At 41.6% G+C, this 24,847-nt stretch overlaps 1 protein-coding gene across 1 annotated transcript; it reads right to left on the minus strand.

The window, feature by feature from the left end:
- Window positions 1–11: 11 nt before the first annotated feature.
- On the minus strand, window positions 12–24,802 carry LOC115141616 (myelin protein zero-like protein 2). Its single transcript, XM_065000239.1, has 5 exons — window positions 24,537–24,802; window positions 3,789–3,958; window positions 3,305–3,515; window positions 2,794–2,959; window positions 12–1,425 (listed from the first exon to the last, which is right to left on the minus strand). The coding sequence occupies exons 1-5, from the start codon at window positions 24,661–24,663 to the stop codon at window positions 1,269–1,271; spliced, it is 831 nt and encodes a 276-aa protein (XP_064856311.1). The 5' UTR covers window positions 24,664–24,802; the 3' UTR covers window positions 12–1,268.
- Window positions 24,803–24,847: the final 45 nt, after the last annotated feature.

Below are 24,847 nucleotides of genomic sequence, written 5' to 3' on the forward strand. Positions count from 1 at the left end.
AGCTGCAATTGGTTGAGGTTATGGCTGCCAAAGGAGGGACAACCAGTTATTAAATCCAAGGGTTCACATACTTTTCCCACCCTGCACTGTGAATGTTTACACGGTGTGTTCAATAAAGACATGAAAACGTATAATTGTTTGTGTTATTAGTTTAAGCAGACTGTGTTTGTCTATTGTTGTGACTTAGATGAAGATCAGATCAAATTGTATTACCAATTTATGCAGAAATCCAGGTCATTCCAAAGGGTTCACATACTTTTCCTTGCCACTGTATAATATAATCCATAGATGTCCGTTCCCATTAATCAGGACTGGCAAGCCATTGCTATTGTACCCATGAGTCTAACAGTCAAATTGCCAGGGTAAGAGTTTACAATACCTTTCTATGGATTGTATGTCTATGGCCACAACGCGACAAGCTGTATATTTGGCGCGCTTGCTGCCTAAATTGCAGCCTTCCCGACTGTAAACATACTAGTAACTGCCAAAATAAAGCAAATACTTGAGTAATGAAAGACACAAAGTATATGTTATGGTGTGGGGTGCATTTTCCTGGCATGATTTAGGTCCACTTGTAGAATCGATGCCTTTTAAGACACTTTATGTTAACTTTATTTTAGGAGTTACCTGTATGGGCTTGTGATAAAACTTCATCCACAGTTCTTTTTTTGAAACTATTGATCCTCTGTGGCTAAATTAGGCTGAGGTATTTTGAACATTGAGAGTGGGCTCCTGTGGTTGGATAAATAATAATATAACTATATCAGTGGAGGCTTCTGAGGGGAGGACGGCTCATGATAATGGCTGGTACGGAACGAATGTAATGGCATAAAACACATGGAAACAATGTGTTTAGTGTATTCAACTTATTCCGCTCCAGCCATTACCATGAGCCCGTCCTCCCCAATTAAGGTGCCACCAACCTCCTGTGATATATATATACTGTGTATATATGCAGTGTATATATACAGTGTGTATGTATATATATATATATATATATATATACATCAGTTGAATATATATATATATTTGTCTCTTGTGTGCTCTACGGGCTTGGGCCAAGGGGCTTCAGTCCCTGTAAGACCCTGCATTAAACCAGCCCTGCTCCATTCCTGATGGCTGGAACGGAGCGAATGGAATGGCATCAAACACATGGAAACCATGGAAATGATGTGTTTGATACCATTCCACCTATTCTGCATCCAGCCACGAGTCCATCCTCCCCAATTAAGGTGCCACCAACCTCCTGTGGTGCCACTGTCCCTATCTCAGTCAGCGTCATCACCTCCGTCATAGTCAGAGCTCCTGTCGTCTTCCTCAGAGGAACTGGGGTCCTTAGTGCTGGCCTCAGAGATCATACCGTCCGAGCTGTCAACCTCTAGCACGTCATCGTCCATATACAGGTGGATGGCCCTTGCAGGGTGGCTAAGACACACACACACACACACACACACACACAGAGAGGACAAGGCCAGGAACAGGGACACGAACACGAACATACGCACACGCAGAGATCAAAATCGGGAAAGGTTGAGCATGAATTTGCCTTTTAGATGAGAGGCCTCTTCAATGAATAGGAAAATAACAACTCTTCAAGCGATACCATCTTGGAACACCATGTTTGATCGGGATCAATCAATTGGTCTGGATTTTGTTGTTGTAAAAAGAAAAATACTTCCATCGCCAAGTAGTAGAGTTGGCTTTTGTTGGTGAGGCATATGTGGTTACGCATGACGTTGTTTAAATTGAAACCTAAAGAAGCACCCAATGCAGAGGGATCTGAAAACCCAACAGAATGAGAGGCAAAGTAGTCCCTTCATCCATACATAGATAAAGAACACTACTGATATATCATTTGATGTGTTCAACTGACCATAATTGCACTGTCTAAAACAGACACATAAGGTTTCAACCGTCTAAAGGCGAAAAAACCACAATACAGTGACAGTCATAGTGAAATAGTCAATTATTTGAAATGTTTAATCACTTGAAAATAATGATTTAACAATGTTGATATAATCAACTGTATGTTGATTATAATATTTGAGAAATGTCTGCTTTAAGCAAGTGCCTTAGGTCTTGCAGTGAATATTGACAGCGTTTTGAGTATTTCTGCAGTAGTTGAACATTTTCACTGATAAAAAAAAACACATCTGTTTAGAAATACAAAATCACTTCAGGACAAAATCAAATAATATCATTGATCAGCAGTAAACTAAGACAGAAATGTAAAGACATCTTGTCGTGAACTTGCGGTTGAAATGCATTGAGCCAGATAAGAGAGAGACTGCTGGTACCTATACAACCATGGGCATTGGCTTACTAAGTCCTATGCGATTGGGAAATGATTTGGCAGATGTTAGAGTTTGAAACTGGTAGTAGTAAATCACAATAGAAATACTGTACATTATTTTCCACAACTATCTCATAAAACATCTACACTTAAACAGGAAATGTGTTAAGAAGCCCATTTGATATACAGGAAAATATTAATGCAGGCCTACTGTCTTTCCAGAAGGTGCATGGCGGTAAGATACAGGATCCAGCAGATGGATCATCAACAGTAGTATTCTAAGGCACTTTTAGCATTGAAGTCTGCTCTTTGTAAAAACATCTGCCCAACGATAGATCCAGGTTTTGGTTCCAAAGCTAGGTTCGGAGGAGAGTGTCCACGCAGACAGTGCAATTGACTGAGCCCTGTCACAGAGGTAAGCACCACAGAGCCCAGCCAGAGGGAAGGCAGGTTGGAGAGATCCCACTCTCTCTCGCTCCTTCTCGCTCTCTCCGTCTTACCACACTGTAGGGTCCTTTCTCTCTCTGCGAGGCAGTTCCTCCACCCACTCCTCCTGTCTCTTCTTGAGACATTGCCTTATTGACATGATGATGACGAGGAGGATGACCATCAGCATGATGGCGCCCCCGATGGCTACAGCCAGAATGACAATCTCAGAGAAGGAGGCTGGAAAGAAAAGAGGGGGAAATAAATAGACTAAATGGAAACTCTCTACTCAAACAGGAATAGATGGCTGGTTCCCAGGGGAGGTACATAATGATGACCTTATGGGATGTTTTAGGATTTTTTTTAATGTATCAACAGCAAACATATTATCCCATTACAATGTCAGCTCGTACCTACTGTGAGAAGGGAGCTGCTGGATTGAATAAATGACAAATGGGCAAGATTGGTTTTGTAAAGATTGCTGTGAGGTTTTCACAGCCTGAGGCCAAAGATTGGACAGCAGACACGGCTACAGTATATTTTAACCCAGCACCCTTGTACGCTTCACAGTAGACAGACACTAACCTGTGGTGACCACGGTCAGTTTCACCTCCCCCGCGTTGCCGTGGACGTCCGGAGGGTTCTTCACCTGGCAGCTGAACGTCCCGTTGTAGGTGAACTTGACCTCACGCACCACGATGGAGGCGTCCCGCCCCATGATATCACCCGCCCATGTTGCCCGCTTATGGAAACGCCCTTCTGGGGGAGGGTAAGGCCTCTCATGGTAGTAGAACACCTGGCATATATTGGTACAATGCTTAATGAGATCAAATTGCATCTCATTAGAGGGCAGTTAATTGCATCTAATTTACTAGATTGTCGCCTCTAATAGAGCTTCCAAAACAAGGTCATTTTTCTAAACGGTTCAGCCAGATTCCTAAATGACGCTGACAAGGAGGTTGATGGTTGACTCAGAGGTCCTTGACAAACAACAGAATGCAGACTATAAACACACACACACAGTCTCTGAACTACCCAGAGGGTTCTACAATCAGCCAGAGTGACTCACTGACTCCTCACGGCCAGGTTCGAGGGGGCGGAAGCTCCATGAGACAGTGAGCGTTGCTGGGGTGATGGGCGAGCTGCTCTGGAAGGTACATTTCAGCCGCACATCTGTGCCGTTCACCGCCTCCACCTCCCCCGACGTGTACACTCTCATCCCACTGACCGGTAACACGCCTGAAGCCACAGGAACACAGCACAGCATAGTAGTTATGCAACAGAAACACTAGTAAACATACATCCATAACATACAGTACATACATACATCAATACTGTATGTTATGGATGTTTGTGTACCAACAGACGCTCACACCCACACATTACAGAGAAAATGCTGGAAATTAAAGAGAGAAAAGAATTGGCAGCATTTTCCCTGTTCCAGATAATGGATTGAGTGACACCTGCAGAATGGAGTCTGCAGTGTGGTCTACACACAAAAACACACACACACAAACACAGTCCCAGGAAGAGACATTATTAACTATTATTGCATTTTTTTTGTGACCTTTTTTTCTCCCCTATCTTTTGGTATCCAATTGGTAGTTACAGTCTTGTCTCATCGCTGCAACTCCCGTACGGACTCAGGAGAGGTGAAGGTCGAGAGTCGTGAGTCCTCCGAAACACAACCCAACCAAGCCGCACTGCTTCTTGACACAATGCCCACTTAACCCGGAAGCCAGCCACACCAATGTGTTGGAGGAAACACCGTACACCTGGCGACCGTGTCAGCGTGCACTGCGCCCGGCCCGCCACAGGAGTCGCTAGTGCGCGATGAGACAAGGACATCCCTGCCAGCCAAACCCTCCCCTAACCCAGACAACGCTGGGCCAATTGTGCCCACGGGTCTCCCGGTCGCAGCCGGCTGCGACAGAGCCTGGACTCGAACACAGAATCAGGAAGTGACATTCTTAATCACTCAACAGTTTCTGTTTCACTACAAAACAACATTACATCAGTACTCGGCCGATCATCTCTGTTTTCATCTGATCTTACATTTGTTTTCAATCGCTTTAGTGCAATTTCAATAAGTATGAGATTCACAACTCTTAGTACAAAACTAAAAACAGATAATTGAAAAGACAGTTGCTTCAAAACTCTAAGCACATTTTCAATTTACTAACTACCACACCACAAAATCAAATCATACAGTCATTTTTCACCAAACTTAATCAGTGTTTCATCTAGAAATAAATGTTTCACATTGCAATACATGTTCATATAAAGTCATTGCTTTGATCACATTACTTTTGATATGATTGTCTTCTCATTTGTTAAAGTTTATTTTACTATAACTTAATACAATTTTATTTGTCACATGCTTCATAGACAATATGTGTAGACTAACAGTGAAACTCTTACTTACGGGTCCTTTCCCATCAATGCAGAGTTAAAGATAAAAAAAGAAAACAGAAATAGTGACACGGGGAATAAATACAGTGAATAACTAATAAAAATAACATGACTATATATTTTAGTGAGTAGAAAATAACATGGCTATATACAGGGAGTACCAGTACTGAGTCGATGTGCCGTGGACGAGGTAGTTGAGGTAGCTATGTACTGTACATATAGGTAGGTGTAAACTGACTAGGCATCAGGATAGATAGACAGTAGCAGCAGTGTATGTGTCAGTGTGAGGACTGTATGTGTGAGTGTGTGTGTGTGGCATCAGTATGCATATGTGTGCATAGAGTAAGTGCAAGAGAGTTAGTCCAAAAAAGGCTCAATGCAGGTAGTCCAGGTAGCCATTTGATTAGCTGTTCAGGGTCCTGTTGGTTCCAGACTTGGTGCATGGGTACCGCTTGCTGTGCAGTAGAAGAGAAAACAGTCTATGGCTTGGGTTGGTGGAGTCTTTAAAAAAAAATCCTCTATTTCCCCTTCCTCTAACACCGCCTGGTATAGAGGTCCTGGATGGCAGGAAGCTCGGCCCCAGTGATGTACTAGGCCATACGCTCTACCCTCTGTAGTGCCTTGCGGTCAGATGCCAAACAGTTCCCATACCAAGCGGTGATGCAGCCAGTCAAGATGCTCTCGATGGTACAGCTGTATAACTTTGAGGAGCTGAGGGACCATGCCAAATCTTTTCGGCCTCCTGAGGGGGAAGAGGCATTGTCGTGTCTGTGTTGGTGTGTATGGACCATGATATATTCTTAGTGATGTGGACACAGAGGAACTTGAAGCTCTCAAACCCGCTCCACTACAGCCCAGTCCATGTGTATGGGGGTGTGCCCGGCCCTCCGTTTCCTGTAGTCCACGATCCGCTCCTTTGTCTTGGCCAATAACGATAGAGTGTTTCTTGGTAATCTTAAACAAATCTACTTTGAAAAAATGTATACATCTCACACACATGTTTATGGGCTTAAAAAAAGACCCCTGTACCATGTCAGATATACTGTAGAGTTGAAATGTATTCCATTTGGAGTTTCCATCCTAGTATTACACTTTATAAACATCACCGAAGACTTAGAGAATTATAACAATGTAAACTGTATGTAACAAAGGTATAAGTAAATACGTTTACAAAATTAAGTCGCTGGGGTCTTCTTGATTGGGGGGTTTCCACTGCTTTACTAAAATTGCTTTGGATAACACTGTTTATATGCCATTTACGCAGTGAGTGAGTCCACACATTTTTGTATGTGATCTCAGTGTGAATCGAACCCACAACTCTGGTGAACTGAGTCACATTAGACATAAGCATTATACCACCCTCCTTCAGGCCATGGATGAGGCATGCAATGACATCAATTCAGACCTATCCGAGGCTTGGATTCGCCATGCAAAAAGGTTTTTCCCCAGGTGCATGAACAATGACCTTGAATATGTGGACACCTATAAGTACCTAGGTGTCTGGCTAGACTGCAAACTCTCCTTCCAGACCCATATCAAACATCTCCAATCGAAAATCAAATCAAGAGTCGGCTTTCTATTCCGCAACAAAGCCTCCTTCACTCACGCTGCCAAGCTTACCCTAGTAAAACTGACTATCCTACCGATCCTCGACTTCGGCGATGTCATCTACAAAATGGCTTCCAACACTCTTCTCAGCAAACTGGATGCAGTTTATCACAGTGCCATCCGTTTTGTCACTAAAGCACCTTATACTACCCACCACTGCGACTTGTATGCTCTAGTCGGCTGGCCCTCGCTACATATTCGTCGCCAGACCCACTGGCTCCAGGTCATCTACAAGGCCATGCTAGGCAAAGCTCCGCCTTATCTCAACTCACTGGTCACGATGGCAACACCCATCCGTAGCACGCGCTCCAGCAGGTGTATCTCATTGAGCATCCCCAAAGCCAACACCTCATTCGGCCGCCTTTCGTTCCAGTACTCTGCTGCCTGTGACTGGAACGAATTGCAAAAATCGCTGAAGTTGGAGACTTTTATCTCCCTCACCAACTTCAAACATCAGCTATCTGAGCAGCTAACCGATCGCTGCAGCTGTACATAATCTATTGGTAAATAGCACACCCATTTTCACCTACCTCATCCCCACAGTTTTTATTTATTTACTTTTCTGCTCTTTTGCACACAAATATCTCTACCTGTACATGATCATCTGATCATTTATCACTCCAGTGTTAATCTGCAATATTGTAATTATTCGCCTACCTCCTCATGCCTTTTGCACACATTGTATATAGACTCCCCTTTTTTTTCTCTACCGTGTTATTGACTTGTTAATTGTTTACTCCATGTGTAACTCTGTGTTGTCTGTTCACTCTGCTATGCTTTATCTTGGCCAGGTCGCAGTTGCAAATGAGAACCTGTTCTCAACTAGCCTACCTGGTTAAATAAAGGTGAAATAAAAAAAATAAATAAAAATGAGGACATTTACAGGTGTCACGTTCGTTATAATAAGTGGACCCAAGCGCAGCGTGATCTGGGTTCCACATCTTTTTATTTCTTAGTGAAACTCAAAGCAAAGCAAAACAAAACAATAAACGAACAAAACGAAACGTGAAGTTACAAATATGCTCACAGGCAACTATACATAGTCAAGATCCCACAAAGCACAATGGGGAAATGGCTGCCTAAATATGATCCCCAATCAGAGACAACGATAAAAAGCTGCCTCTGATTGGGAACCATACCAGGCCAACATAAATGTATAAATCACCTAGATAACCCACCCTAGTCACAACCCGACCTAACCAACAAAGATAATAAAAAGCTCTCTATGGTCAGGGCGTGACAACAGGGCCATTTTGGGGGGGTTGGGTCTTTCTAGAGGTCGGGGGCCACGTGGCACATGCCCTGGGTGCCCGTTTGGCCCTGGACATTTACTGCAATGTACAGTGCCTTGCGGAAGTATTCGGCCCCCTTGAACTTTGCGACCTTTTGCCACATTTCAGGCTTCAAACATAAAGATATAAAACTGCATTTTTTTGTGAAGAATCAACAACAAGTGGGACACAATCATGAAGTGGAACGACATTTATTGGATATTTCAAACTCTTTTAACAAATCAAAAACTGAAAAATTGGGTGTGCAAAATTATTCAGCCCCCTTAAGTTAATACTTTGCAGCGCCACCTTTTGCTGCGATTACAGCTGTAAGTCGCTTGGGGTATGTCTCTATCAGTTTTGCACATCGAGAGACTGACATTTTTCCCCATTCCTCCTTGCAAAACAGCTCGAGCTCAGTGAGGTTGGATGGAGAGCATTTGTGAACAGCAGTTTTCAGTTCTTTCCACAGATTCTCGATTGGATTTAGGTCTGGACTTTGACTTGGCCATTCTAACACCTGGATATGTTTATTTTTGAACCATTCCATTGTAGATTTTGCTTTATGTTTTGGATCATTGTCTTGTTGGAAGACAAATCTCCGTCCCAGTCTCAGGTCTTTTGCAGACTCCATCAGGTTTTCTTCCAGAATGGTCCTGTATTTGGCTCCATCCATCTTCCCATCAATTTTAACCATCTTCCCTGTCCCTGCTGAAGAAAAGCAGGCCCAAACCATGATGCTGCCACCACCATGTTTGACAGTGGGGATGGTGTGTTCAGGGTGATGAGCTGTGTTGCTTTTACGCCAAACATAACGTTTTGCATTGTTGCCATAAAGTTCAATTTTGGTTTCATCTGACCAGAGCACCTTCTTCCACATGTTTGGTGTGTCTCCCAGGTCGCTTGTGGCAAACTTTAAACAACACTTTTTATGGATATCTTTAAGAAATGGCTTTCTTCTTGCCACTCTTCCATAAAGGCCAGATGTGTGCAATATACGACTGATTGTTGTCCTATGGACAGAGTCTCCCACCTCAGGTGTAGATCTCTGCAGTTCATCCAGAGTGATAATGGGCCTCTTGGCTGCATCTCTGATCAGGCTTCTCCTTGTATGAGCTGAAAGTTTAGAGGGACGGACAGGTCTTGGTAGATTTGCAGTGGTCTGATACTCCTTCCATTTCAATATTATCGCTTGCACAGTGCTCCTTGGGATGTTTAAAGCTTGGTAAATCTTTTTGTATCCAAATCTGCCTTTAAACTTCTTCACAACTGTATCTCGGACCTGCCTGGTGTGTTCCTTGTTCTTCATGATGCTCTCTGCGCTTTTAACGGACCTCTGAGACTATCACAGTGCAGGTGCATTTATACGGAGACTTGATTACACACAGGTGGATTGTATTTATCATCATTAGTCATTTAGGTCAACATTGGATCATTCAGAGATCCTCACTGAACTTCTGGAGAGAGTTTGCTGCACTGAAAGTAAAGGGGCTGAATAATTTTGCACGCCCAATTTTTCAGTTTTTGATTTGTTAAAAAAGTTTGAAATATCCAATAAATGTCGTTCCACTTCATGATTGTGTCCCACTTGTTGTTGATTCTTCACAAAAAAATACAGTTTTATATCTTTATGTTTGAATCCTGAAATGTGGCAAAAGGTCGCAAAGTTCAAGGGGGCCGAATACTTGCGCAAGGCACTGTAGATAAGAACCAATGGTCAAATGCTCAAGACAGGCTTGATGCAAACTAGTACCTTCCAATCATGATGTTTTTTCATTAATTTAACTTAGTTTAATTTTATTACAGTACACCTATGTTGTAATTATATCAGTATATTCATATTTTGGATCAATGGTTGTGTGGTGAGACATGTCTACAAACAAAATTAATGCACAATATAAGGTTTAGAATAAGACTTGCTGCATTACAAGTGTTACCAGTGTGGAGTTTTGTACTAAGTGTTTTGAAGTTTCACATACGTGTTAAATAGTGACAAAGCAAATGAAAAAAACTGTACTAAATGATCTTGGCCCCAGTTAAATCAGAATCCCGGCTTATTCTGTTCAGGTGTCGTCCGAGTTAAGATTGCTCTGTGTGCTTTGTGTTCTTTCTTTCTTTGTGTGTGTGTGTGTGTGTGTGTGTGTGTGTGTGTGTGTGTGTGTGTGTGTGTGTGTGTGTGCGTGCCTTCGTGCGTGTTGCCATGGTAGTTCAAACAGGGTACAAATAACAATCATTTCACCTTTATTGTAAATAATTTAGGATGAAACAACAAAATCAATTGGACTGAGGAATGAATCTGACGAGCTATTTATTTTATAATAACATTTAAATATTCTAAATGAGTCTCATGACTAGTTTATTGGACTGCTCTAGGTTATTATGCTGAACAAAAATATAAATGCAACAGGCAACAATTTCAGTTCATATAAGGAAATCGGTCAATTGAAATAAATTCATCAAGCCCTAATCAATGGATTTCACATGACTGGGAATACAAATATGCATCTGTTGGTCACAAATACCTTTAAATAAAAATGGGCCTCACAATGGGCCTCAGGATTTCATCACAGTACAATTGTGCATTCAAATTGCTATTGATAAAATGTAATTGTGTTCGTTGACATCAGCAAACCACTCGCCCACACGACGCCATACACATGGTCTGCGGTTGTGAGGCCGGTTGGATGTGAGGCGGGTTGGATGTACTGCCAAACTCTCTAAAACAATGTTGGAGGCGGCTTATGATAGAGAAAAGAACATTAAATTATCTGCCAACAGCTCTGGTGATCATTCCTGCAGTCAGCATGCGAATTGCAAGCTCCCTCAAAACTTGAGACATCCGTGACATGTTTTGTGACAAAACTGCAGATTTTAGATTGGCCTTTTATTGTCCCCAGCACAAGGTGCACATGTGTAATGATAATGCTGTTTAATCAGCTTCTTGATATGCCACACCTGTCAGGTGGATGGATTATCTTGGCAAAGGAGAAATGCTCACTAACAGTGATGTGAACAAATTTGTGCGTATGGAACATTTCTGTGATATTTTATTTCAGCCCATGAAAAATGGGACCAACGCTTTACATGTTGCATTTATATTTTTGTTCAGTGTAATTAGAAGAAGTGTTCTGTCCCGTTAAAATGGATAGCCAAACCACATTTTGTAGAGAGTACAATACCCCTTTTATATGGGTAGGCACCAGGGATGCTGTTCAACCCAATGACCAAGCAGATCATGATCTAGTACTCTAAAACCTCTGGGAAGATATGAGCGTTAGTACAGGGTTGTATTCATTAGGGCACACCATAGCAAAACATTTCGCAACATAAAACAAAAATGTGCATATAAGGGAAATACCTAGTCAGTTGTACAACTGAATGCATTCAACTGAAATGTGTCTTCTGCATTTAACCCAACCCCTCTGAATCAGAGAGGTGCATAGGGGTGTCTTAATCGATATCCACATCTTCCCCGTTTGCTATGAAGCCACTAAATAAGAGCTGGTGAAACCAATTACCTTCAGAAGTCACATAATTAGTTAAATAAAGTTCACCTGTGTGCAATCTATGTGTCACATGATCTCAGTATATATACACCTGTTCTGAAAGGCCCCAAGGTCTGCAACACCACTAAGCAAGGGGCACCACCAAGCAAGCGGCACCATGAAGACCAAGGAGCTCTCCAAACAGGTCAAAGTTGTGGCGAAGTACAGATCAGGGTTGGGTTATAAAAAATATTTTAAACTTTGAACATCCCACAGAGCACCATTAAATCCATTATTAAAAAACAACAAACCTGCCAAGAGAGGGCATGTGGGAGACTCCCCAGACATATGGAAGAAGGTACTCTGGTCAGATGAGACTAAAATTGAGCTTTTTGGCCATCAAGGAAAAAGATATGTCTGGCGCAAACCCAACACCTCTCATCACCCCAAGAGCATCATGCCCACAGTGAAGCATGGTGGTGGCAGCATCATGCTGTGGGGATGTTTTTCATCAGCAGGGACTGGGAAACTGGTCCGATTTGAAGGAATGATGGATGGCACTAAATACAGGGAAATTATTGAGGGAAACCTGTTTCAGTCTTCCAGAGATTTGAGACTGGGACAGAGGTTCACCTTCCAGCAGGATAATGACCCTAAGCATACTGCTAAAGCAACACTCAACTGGTTTAAGGGGAAACATTTAAATGTCTCGCAATGGCCTAGTCAAAGCCCAGACCTCAATCCAATTGAGAATCTTTGGTATGATTTAAAGATTGCTGTACACCAGCGGAACCCATCCAACTTGAAGGAGCTGGAGCAGTTTTGCCTTGAAGAACAGGCAAAAATCCCAGTGGCTAGATGTGCCAAGCTTATAGAGACATTCCCCAAGAGATTGTAATTGCTGCAAAAGGTGGCTCTACAAAGTATTGACTTTGGAGGGGTGAATAGTTATGCACACTCAAGTTTTCTGTTTTTTTTGTCTTATTTCTTGTTTGTTTCACAATAAAAAATATTTTGTATCTTCAAAGTGGTATGCATGTTGTGTAAATCAAATGATACAAACCCTCCAAAAATCTATTTTAATTCCAGCTTGTAAGGCAACAAAATGGCCAAGGGGGTGAATACTTTCGCAAGCCACTGTATATACTAGGCGGTGCAAGAGGAAGGCCCACAAAATTGTCAAAGACTCCAGTCACCCAAGTCATAGACTCTGCTACCGCATGGCAAGCGGTACCAGAGTGCCAAGTCTAGGACCAAAAGGCTCCTCAACCGCTTCTACCTCCAAGCCATAAGACTGCTGAACAATTAATCAAATGTCCACCCGGACTGTTTACATTGACACCCCCCCCCCCCCCCTTTCTTTTTACACTGCTGCTACTCGCTGTTTATTATCTATACATAGTCACTTTACAAATGACCTCGACTAACATTGACTCGGTACCGGTGCCCCCTGTATATAGCCTCATTATTGTTATGTTATTTTCTTGTGTTACTTTAAAAAATAATCTTTTTTTTACTTTAGTTTATTTAGTAAATATATTCTTAACTCTATTTCTTGAACTGCATTGTTGGTTAAGGGCTTGTAAGTAAGCATTTCACGGTAAGGTTGTATTCACACCTGTTGTATTCAGCGCATTAAATTGGATTTGATTTGATTGGACAATGAATGCATCCCTCCCGTGCTGAGAGGGTTTTTGATATGGCTATAAGCCTATGGGTCCATAAAGACTGGATGCTTGTTCATCTAATGAGTTCACGCATGTAGCTGGGAAAACAGCTGCTGGGCTCGGCTCCCTAGGAACCTGTATTTTCCTTATCAGCAGCGCCGAGGGCTTCCTGTAGGCCACATTACCAGTAACCAGCCCCACTGTACATTAGACAGAGAGGGCCCTCCTTCATCACCAACACCAGAGGAGCGCACCCAGTTCCCCCTGGCCCTAATGTGTTTTAAATTGCCCAAAATCCTTGAGGGGATGTTGTGGGTGGTGGTGGCTGGGGGGGTTGGTGGCGGCAGACTGATTGGGCCTGCCTCGGGAAATGGCAAAATTCTCAGGGACGAGAAAAAGGCCTCGATTTAGGAGCTCCGAGCTGGCTAGCTTGGTCTATATCAGTCCCAGTTAATGACCGTGGCTGGCAGAAGGAGGACGAGGAGGAGGCTCAGACCTGGGCCAATCACTTTGTCTGTCCACAGCAGACTCCACACTGGCTTTTGTTGTGAGGGGAATGGGGCTACCGCACATAGGCCAGCATCACCCTCCTTCCCCAACACATTTATCTTCCACCAGGAAACTGGAGCACGGAGGATGGGGGGGGAGTTGGAGAGCGGAAAGGGAAGGGGAGGTAGACTAAACTGGTTCTCACACAGTACCTATTTACAGTAGGTTCATCCAAACTCAAGTATGTTAGGTCATTATCTTAAAGATCGCACTATGAGATGCATACCATTTGAATTTGTGTTACATTTCTTTTATAATGTGAAAGCAATTATAAGCTGCCTAGCTAGCATATTTGGTTCCTTGGAAGTTGTGGGAACGTATGTTTTTGGTTTGCCATTGGATCTGGGAATGAAGCCATACAATACGTTTGGTAAAACTGAATGTTTTTTACACATTCTGAGAACAGAAGTGAAAATGTCACCTGTTCTAGGAACTTACATTTCTAGGTTGAAGGGAGGTTCTGACAACATTTTACTATGGTTCCCTGAACATTTTACTGGGAGGTTTTAAGAAATTATAGGTTAGTTGAAGGTAATTAAAAACTGTTCTGAGAACACACTGATTGCTTAGTTTGTGTTAACTGTTTTTAACCCCAAGCACAGATAGGTCGCAAGAAAATGTATTTGATTAAGCATTAATCATGCAAACACGTTTCTTTTTTTATGGTGTCACGGCATCAATGAGATTCAAACCTATGATCTTCTGTTCTGTAGCCATGAAAACAGTCCACTGTGCCACCAGGATGGAGCTCGCATGCCATGTATTTAATTTGTCTATTCAAACAGACCCATTTCAAAGGAAACAAGCACTCACCACGTACCAAGCACTTTGACATGTACCAACAAATGAGCGTGATCATTCTACAGTGGTCCCTGCAGCTTACCCTCAAACCGGTGTGATTAGAACACTTATTTAGAACGCCCAGTTTTAACTGACGCAACAGTCGGTTGCCACACTTTCAGCTGGCCACACTGTTTTTTTTCACAGAAACATTTTGCACAAACACAGTCCTTACAAAGCTTGGTCCTGAATGTGACCAGTTTATTTTTGGACATTCACAGAAGTCGTGACAGCATAACACAATCATCCAAACCAGAAAATGGAGGCTACATCAGTCCTAGCGCTAACTGAGGAATGATTGACATAACACAAGCGGTCAGAAACTACATTATGAATTAGCTAATAGAAATTCCTATTTACAATTCATCACATCACAGGTGAGTTCACCATTGATCATTTCGAAGAGGGAAGTTTGTCCGGCTCAGAAAAGCCTCAAACATATATTGTCTGCAACAGTGAAATGGAGTTAATGAAGAGGCAGAACACACTTTCTAAAAAATCAAATGTAATCCGACGATGGGTAGTTTGTGCGCGCCACCATGTTTGTTTTTTGGGGTCAACAAAAGATAACAGGAGACAAGATAAGTTTGGTCTATATGCAGTATGCATGTTGAAAGGGGTGTTTCATCTACGATCATTCACTTCCCTTCATTCACTTCCGGATGTTTACTCAAAAGATGAGTGAACCATTCCGTCACCTCATTATAATATCTTTGGTCTGACAGACATTTACGTGACACCCACAATGCATTGTATAATGTCAACAAACATGGCGCCACACATAGCTGGCAAATAGCTTAGCATTAGCTCATCATAATCCGTACAACCTTCAAAAAAGTATTTTACACACATCATAGGTATCCATTACAATCTATGCAATAATCAGAATGCATTATTTGTCGCCAGCACTTAAAAACATGTAAATAGAACTGTAAATACATTATGCTCCATACATATATACTGTCTGCTACCGTCACGTTCGTCGTAAGGATCGGACCAATGCGCAGCGTGGCATGCGTACATTCTTATTTATTTAAAGAATGAAACACTGAACAAACTAACAAAATAACAAAAACAAAACGTGACGCTATACAAACGAGTGCTGACAGGAAACTACACATAGACAAGATCCCACAACAGAAAGTGGGAAACAGGGCTGCCTAAATATGATCCCCAATCAGAGACAACGATAAACAGCTGTCTCTGATTGGGAACCATATCAGGGCAACATAGAAATACAAAAACCCTAGAACTACAACAACCCTTGACATACAACACTAGAGTACCCACCCTAGTCACACCCTGACCTAACCAAAATAAATATAAAACAGAGATATCTAAGGTCAGGGCGTGACAGTAGAAACACTATACAGAAAATAAGGCACTTACTTTGATAGAAAAGAACACATGTCCAAAGTTATTATTTGTAAGGAAAACAACAATGAAAGCAATGCGAGCGCCAGCCAGAAAATGTGCCGCACATGGAAAAAGTTTGTGCAAGACTACGCAAATGTCTGCGGAAACACTCAGGAATGGCTTAGGCTCTCCTCGAAGATAGAAGTTTGTCCGGTTCAGTAAAGCCTCAAACATAAATGGTCTGCAACAGTGAAATGGAGTTAATGAAGCGGCGGAACACACCTCAATTCCAACTGTTGTTAGAAAATAAAAACTTGAAATTGACAAGTTGAAACATAGCCTATAGATAATTTGCATTCAACCCAGTTAACTGTCCTGTTGCGTAACAATCACATTTTGGAACATTGAGTGCATTCTGACATCACGTGCATAAAACAACTCATGCTGGGGCTACTGTTAGAGATATTTGGAACTCGTGTGTGAAAAGGTTAAGATCAGGTGTGGCCAATTAGTGGGAGCGGCCAACACACCTGAACATACTTAACAAGATAGAGGATAGAGTTTTATTGACGCTGAGAACGGAATGTATATGTTTTTAAATAACATTCTTAGAATGTTCTTTGAACATTACTAATGTTTTCTTGTTTTAAGTTTTCTTGATGTTCTGAAAACATGACTTTAAATAGAATCATGAGAAAACCTGCAGAAAACATGCTGAAGTACTGAAATTCTCACAGAAGAACGTTGTTTTTTAACGTTCCCTGAATAATTTGAGAACATTACTTTAAATAGATCCATGATCCTGTATGAATCCTGTATGAAACGCGATGCTGAAGTAGTGAAATTTAAGGAATACCTAGGATAGGATAAAGTAATCCCTCTCACCCCCCTTAAAAGATTTAGATGCACTACTGTTCCACTGGATGTCATAAGGTGAATGCACCAATTTGTAAGTCGCTCTGGATAAGAGCGTCTGCTAAATGACTTAAATGTAAATGTAATATGCAGGATACCCAGCTAGTGAATAATATTCTGAGAACCATATGTTTCTTAGGTGGGAAATTCAGTACTTCTGCATAACCTTTCTTTATGGGAATGGTGCAGGATAGTTGCTTGGCTTTGGAACATTCTCAGCACATTTAAGGAACTTCACAAAAAAATTTAATGGTATTTCATTACTTTATCAGAATGTTTCTTAAAAGTTCAAACATTATTACATTTCATTTCAATTTTTGTAATGTTCTATAAATGTTATCCTACTGGTTTGACATTGGGAATGTTCTCAAATAGTAAAGAGGACATTACGAAACAATGTTCTTCTGTTGGAATTTCAGTACTTCAGCATAACGTTTCCTACAGGTTTCCTCATGGTCTCTTTAAAGTCATGTACTCACATAGTTCCAAGAACATTAAAAACAACTTTCTTCTGTGGGAATTTCAGTACTTCAGCATAATGTTTCCTACAGATTTCCAGATGGTTCTATTTAAAATAATGTTCACACCTTGTTCCGAGAACGCTAAGAAAACTTTCCATTAAAAAAAAAACTATAATTGGTGTTCTCAAAACGTTAATAAAACCTCCCAGGAAAACTTTTAGGAAACCATAGCAAAATTTTGTCAGACCACAATTCGGGGCATTTCATGATGTGGTCATTCCTATTCTCGACACAGATTATTTGTTTACATAGCAGGTTAGGATAATTAACGTGACAAGTTAGATGAATTAATGTGGCAGGTTAAGAGAATGAGGTTAAAGTTAGGAAAATAGTTAGGGTTAGGCTTAGCTACAATGCTACAGTTGTCAACAACTTTTGTCCCAACGTGAAAAAATGGCTAGGTAACCATGGCAAGCATCACTGGATGTAACTTGATATCAAGGAGCGGTCTGTAATTAAACCCTTCTCGTTTTACTGGTCAGGAAACGTATGGCTTCGTTCCCAGAACCAATGGGACACCAAAAACGTACGTTCCCACAACTTCCAGGGAGCCAATGGTGCTAGCTGGGACACTGGAGGGGAATTCAGTGGGAACAGCCAGAGAGATTGGAGATGATGATATTAAGGGGCTGTTTATTTGTTTGTCCGTCTTTCTGTCCGTTGGGCTCGTTTGCTTGTTTACATTTCGAATTGGGACTTTGACTTCTAGCGTCTACTGACCACACCCATTGTCCAGTGATTTTTTTTATGGCATATCGTGAGGATGCCAGTGCAGTAGGCTTGCAGTAGATATAATTTATTACAGCAGTGACATACATTGGGATGAACATGTTCCTTCAATTGCTCTAAATCTGTTGCTTGAACCTGTCAATATTATCTTCTCCCTGCATATCTTTTAGCCCAAGATCAGTTTATCTTACCTCTCTCTCTCGCTCTCTCTAGTCTATAAGGTCTCCGTGAATACCTGCATACAGTAGCTATTAAATCTGTGTTATGGCTCTATATGTGTTTTTAATCATCAAATAACTTCAATCAATCAATCTGCTGCATTATAGTCATTGATTGATTAATGTGTCAGTCTCCAGTAGAGAGTGCATGTGGATGTTATCAACACAGTACAGAGTACCTTCCTTACCAAAAAAGCGTTGAAATGTACCGTAGGTGCAAATCTAACGAGGTGTTGTTACTTAATGTGAATAGAAGGTGGGTTTACATTGGATCTGGAAGAACGATGTAAGGCAACTCAACCGATCGGCACGGCTCTCCCCTCGGACTTGGGAAATTGTGTTCATTACAATATTTCCTACATCGTGTCTATGTTTAGTTTTTCTTCCCCTATTAGGACCAGACTCCTAGTTCGCCGGACAAAACCTGACTCTCTTACAGCACTTGGGCCGGGTCTCCTACACATAACAACACAAAACCTAAGAAGACTACAAAGACTCTCCTCGCTCCTTTGTGGGCAGAGATTTCACAAGCACAGGTTACGTTTACAAGAGCTCTTTCATAGTGGGAGGGAGGAGCTGAGTTCAGGTAACAACCTACATTCACAGGCCAAGCTACATACTCTCACTATCACTCTCACTCTCACTCTCTCTGTCTCTCTCACACACACACACACACACACACACACACACACACACACACACACACACACACACACACACACACACACACACACACACACACACACACACACACACACACGGTGCATGGGTAAAATCACCAGGGAAGCCAATCCAGAAAAAAAGGTCCTATTACAACCTATGTGTTGTCATAATTGAGTTGTTTACTCTATAACCTGTTAGTTCATATGCCTTGACACAGTGATATATAGCCCTAAGGACGAGACAATAAGAAGACACAGTGGCAGAATAAATTCAACCACACATTTGTTTGATTACAAAACCGGAGAGCCACAGCTGTCCGTTGAATTCCACAAAACATATAGCAAGTAACAAACAGTTAGAGTACATGACCTACATGCTGTGTGTACTGTATGACAGGGAAGTTGAAAGGGTGCTTGAATAGTGGAGGCTGCTCCTGTTTTCTTTGCAACTTGCAACATGCTGGTCAATCAAGTTAATGTTTCAGAGATTTCTGGACTACTAAACAACTATTGATTTAAAACCACGGAGAGTTACTGCAAGTCGCAAAGAAAACAGGAGCTGCCTCCACTATTCAAGCACCCTTTCAACTTCTCTGTCATACAGTACACACTTTTAGTTTGTGTTATCCTAGGCTACCTGGCTAAAATAGTTGCTTGCTAGCCTAACTTCCTTCCTTTCATACACCAGGCCAGCTAGTTAATCTTAGCCGACTACATCTAGCTACATGTTGAACTTCCATCCTCTCAGGCCAGGGGCACAATGTATGAATTTAAGGTTGGAGCAGAATCGCCGTTATAATAAATGTACTTAATTCTCCAGTGTGGAGAATCAAGTAAAACCACAAGTCCAAATCCCTATCTCTATCCATGGCTAATTTAGGAAAGGGACGATTGTAGCTAGCTATCTTTTATTTTTTTTATTGAACCTTTATTTAACCAGGAAAGTCAGTTAAGAACAAATTCTTATTTTCAATGACGGCCTAGGAACAGTGGGTTAACTGCCTGTTCAGGGGCAGAACGACAGATTTGTACCTTGTCAGCTGGGGGGTTTGAACTTGCAACCTTCCGGTTACTAGTCCAATGCTCTAACCACTAGGCTACCCTGCCGCCCCATCTAGCCACCGGAGGACAACAACACAACGAAATGCAACAACAACAACAACAACAAAAAAATCTGTCAATAATGACATTTAGGTTGTAATGTGATTGGTCTGAAGCCAAATCCAAACTGGCTTCCCTTGACACTTTTCTTTTGGTGGCCCGGAACATTTACAGCTGAGCTCACTCAGTTTAGGTCAACGCTGATTGGTTATTATTACTTTTAATTATCAAGGGATGCCAAATGCTCGCTGGCTTCCCTTGCATTCAATGCTACAGGTGGCAACAATTCCCAATCTGGCACTCAAACCATCACGGTCACCTAATAATCCCCAGTTTACAATTGGCTCATCATCCCCCTCCTCTCCCCTGTAACTATTCCCCAGGTCGTTGCTGTAAATGAGAATGTGTTCTCAGTCAACTTACCTGGTAAAATAACGAATAAAAAATAATAATATTAAACAATGCCATGCTCTTTATGACCAGACAGCATCAGATACGCTACACATACTGTCAGAGACAGAGGGGCACTGTTTCACCCGCTCGGATGCTTTCTCCAGTGAGATACATTCAGCCTCTTGCGAATTCGAATTGAAGGAAATGTATGAAACACAGAGAGACATGATTTAGTTAATTTTTTTCTTGGTCAACTTTGGGGAGAAGAATGGCTTCCCTTGGCATCCATGAATACATGCCACTGCACACACACTACACTCAAACTCTCCCTCTCTCCCTCTCTCTCTTTCTCCACCCCCTCTCTCTCTCTCTGTAACGGTTTTCTAGGTGTGAAGGAGAGTCGGACCAAAATGCAGCATGGCTATTGCAATCCATGTTTATTTAATAATAATGAAACACGAACTTTACAAAAACAATAAACGTAATGTGAAAACCGAAACAGCCTAAACTGGTGCAAACTGACACAGAGGACACTAAGGACAATCACCCACAAAACAACCAAAGAATATGGCTGCCTAAATATGGTTCCCAATCAGAGACAACGATAAACACCTGCCTCTGATTGAGAACCACTCCAGACAGCCATAGACTTTGCTAGATCAACCCACTAGCTACAATCCCAATACATACCAAAACCCCAAGACAAAACACACCACAATACAAAAACCCCATGCCACACCCTGGCCTGACCCAAACATGAAGATAAACACAAAATACTTCGACCAGGGCGTGACACTCTCTCTACCTCCTGCCCTCTCTCCCCCTTTTTTCCGAATTCAGGGGAGAACTAACAGACTACAATTAATCTTGTAGTATTGGCCTGGAAAAGTGTTTTTTACGATAAGAAAGGATAAAAGTTGAATCCATCAAACCTCCCACCTTGGCCTCAACACTGACTCAAGCAGTTCTCCACAGATTGTTGTTTTGGAGTAAAGTGCATTTTTTAAAAGTCTTTTAAGCGGGCCTAAGTCCAACGCAACAAATTCACTACCACCCACACCAATAACACTCTAATGCTTGGAAGAAAACTTTTCCACACACCATATTTACAGGTAGTCATAGAGACTTAGGGGTGGGGATAACCCTGGAGCAGATATTTTAATGGATCAATTAATTTTAACATGTAATTTTGCCCCAGTGTCATAACATGTCATAATATGACATAACAGCTGACATAACATGATCATAACACTGTCATGGCCCATATATTTACACCTGTTGTGACATATATTGCGTTATTTTATGGCTGGTTATGACACCTACATAAGAGTGTCAAACTCCACATTTATTGAATTGATCTTTTTTCCCTGACAAGTCTCCTTTCGTTTAAACGTTTGTTTCTTAAATCCTTTGTTGTTGTTGTAATGAATTCTTTACAGTCCTGTTTTTTTAGATCATATTTTAAATAACTTGTAGAATATACACTTTGACACTGTCAAGAAGCATCATGACCATCATAATCAAAAAGCCAGATAGGCCAATCACGTACATGCCCTTATGTCAGTCATCAATCAAAAAGAGGGTGTCTTGTCCTGCTCCTGAAATCTGCTCCTGCATTCATCCCAGTCATCAGCAATGGAGCATTGGGGTAGGTGCATGTCTGACATCAATGTGTGCGCAATTACAATGATAATTTCATATGGTCAGTTTAAAAATGTTATATAACATAGACATACTGTTGATGGTGTAACGGAATGTTTTGCCTTTGTGTGGTAGGTTTGTAGGTGTCGCTTACGTAGGTGTCATAACCAGCCATAAAATAACACAATATATGTCACAACAGGTCTAAATATATGTCATGGCAGTGTTATGACCATATTGTAACAGGTTATGGCAAGTTGTGTCAGCTGTCAAGTACAGTGTTACCAACATGGTACATTACTTAGCTGTTTCCTGATGAATGAATAAACAACATCAGATGAGTCCGATGAGCTATCTTAAATGACTGGAACGGGTTTATTTTTTCTGAGGAAACCCACTAGAGTTGACTGGAACTCCTTTTGTTTACATTATTGACAAATAGTTTGGAGAAAAACGGAACTGTCCCCACAACAACTTTGTCGTGCACAGGGAAGTAGATATGAGATCAAATCATTGTTTCAGCTTAGGGCCAAACCCATTCTCATGAAGAAAGAAAAAATCATCAGGATTTTTAAGAGTGGCTTTGCATTGAAAGGCCCAGAAAGCAGTTTCACCCTTTGACTTTATGAGGTTATCTTATAGGGTGCAACTTGACTTTATGCATAAAAAGTGTGTTGACTGTTTAGCATGTCAAAAAACTTTCCTCAGTGATATTGACCCTGAACTAATAACAGTGGCGCAAAAGAAGTGTCCCTTCTCTATTATGGCAAATTAGATGTGATTAACTATGTTAAAAGGGCCAACCAAATATCTGGAGGTTACGTAACCAGCACAGGCAATTCATTATTACTCTGAACTCGTGTGTGTGTGTGTGTGTGTGTGTGTGTGTGTGTGTGTGTGTGTGTGTGTGTGTGTGTGTGTGTGTGTGTGTGTCAAGATGGTAAACAAGGATTGTCAGGACAAGCCGACACATGCATGATTGCGTGTCCACGAGCTCATGAAATAGGCTGGTTGAGACGTAGGAAAGCGAAGAAAGGAAACGTAGGTATACATTATGAAAGGAAACCCAGTCATGGCAAGAATGAACATTTATCACCAATGGCAGAAAATCACGTAATGGTTAAGAGAGTATTGTGATAGTATCCTGTTGATGTTTTAGCTAAACAGGGAAACAGGGATATTTACAATATCTAAACAACTTCTCTCTTTGGCCCAGAGTTGTCCTAAACAACCTAGAGTGAATTAATGCACTCCTCTTTACCAAGATTGTTCCTCAACAGCTGTGCATGGTGCTGACACAAGCGTAGTCTCTATAGTGCAGAGGACAGGCATGAGATTGATTATTAACCTAAATGCAAGATATTTGAACAATTCTAAATTATTCCCATAGGGGGAGGGGTATCATGTCTGTGATCAAGAAAATGTACGTGAACATTTGAAGGAGTGAGAGTTTATACAATTGTGTTAGTGACGGTCAAAAGTGTCAACAGTTTGTTGCTCAATATTCCCAGTAAATTGCTCAATATTGTCTATCTTTATTTGCACAATTAGTCAGGCACTCTGTTAATATGAATGAATTATTGCTTGGCACATGATGTCAATGTAAACCTAAGCAGCTTGCACCTATGCATATAATCCACTTATAGCACACAGTTGGACACTTCCAGAGATTATGTCAAGGTTAAATAGGCATACCTCTCTCAATACGCCTAATGTTCTCTACTGTTCTCCAGAGGAATATCAGTGACGCTAACTGCAATTAGTCTAGCTTGCTCAGTTGTATACATGATAACCAAATAGCCTAAAGTTTGACCTATTTTCATTGTAATCTGTTTATTACAGATCCACCGAGGTTCTTTGTGCATCTGCCAAGATAGTAGCTCATATGAGCCACTAGTGACATCCTTTTGACTTGTTCACGGGAAACAGGTGGACCTTCCTACAGGGCAGTCAAAATCTCGGGATCCATTTGCTAGCACGGATATACATTATCAAAAGCAGGAAACGAATTATGTTGCATGAAGCCTCAAGACAATGTGTCTTTGGCTCAATACCGACAAATACGGTAAAGTCATTAAGGGGATAGGCAAGCTGCAGTTTATAATCACGTCGGAATGCTCAGACGACCAACCCTAAACCAGCGCATGGACCCAAGTTCCCACTTCACTTAACGCACCAGTATGAGTAAATGTTTTCACCACTTCACTGGTCTAATGCATAGAACAGCTACTCCCAAATATCACCATACCTTCGTAATGATGTGTCGAGTGAGGGATGGAGGAGAATAATTACTGATCAAACATAATCTAACCATGTGATCTAAACTGCTATAACCAGATATTACTAATAACCACAATTACTGTTCTCTTGGACTAGTTTCCATTGTTTGGATTCATTCAATGTTAGTAGAGTAGGCTTATAAATCGAAATAACTTCTCAGTACACTCACCTGAAGTTGCTAGTCCGGAAAAGAGGACGAGGAGATAAAACCATTTTACGCACATTGGAAAAGGTGTCCGGAGTCGACCCAATTGACCAGACCCTTGTGGAGTCCCCACCATCCCCCCGAATAACATCTGAAGGGACTGGACACTTCGATTCTATAAACTCGGTGAACTTTTCTGGACCTGTCGTTTAGACCGTCTGTAAACCCCAATCCAACACGCACTGACTAGCAGTCTCAGCCGATATGGGACACGTCTCAACTTGCCACTGCCTTCATCGTTTCGAAGCCCTCCCACCGGGTCATTTACTCCATTC

The sequence above is a fragment of the Oncorhynchus nerka genome, linkage group LG14 (assembly GCF_034236695.1).
Source record: "Oncorhynchus nerka isolate Pitt River linkage group LG14, Oner_Uvic_2.0, whole genome shotgun sequence".
In the NCBI taxonomy this organism is placed as follows: domain Eukaryota; kingdom Metazoa; phylum Chordata; class Actinopteri; order Salmoniformes; family Salmonidae; genus Oncorhynchus; species Oncorhynchus nerka.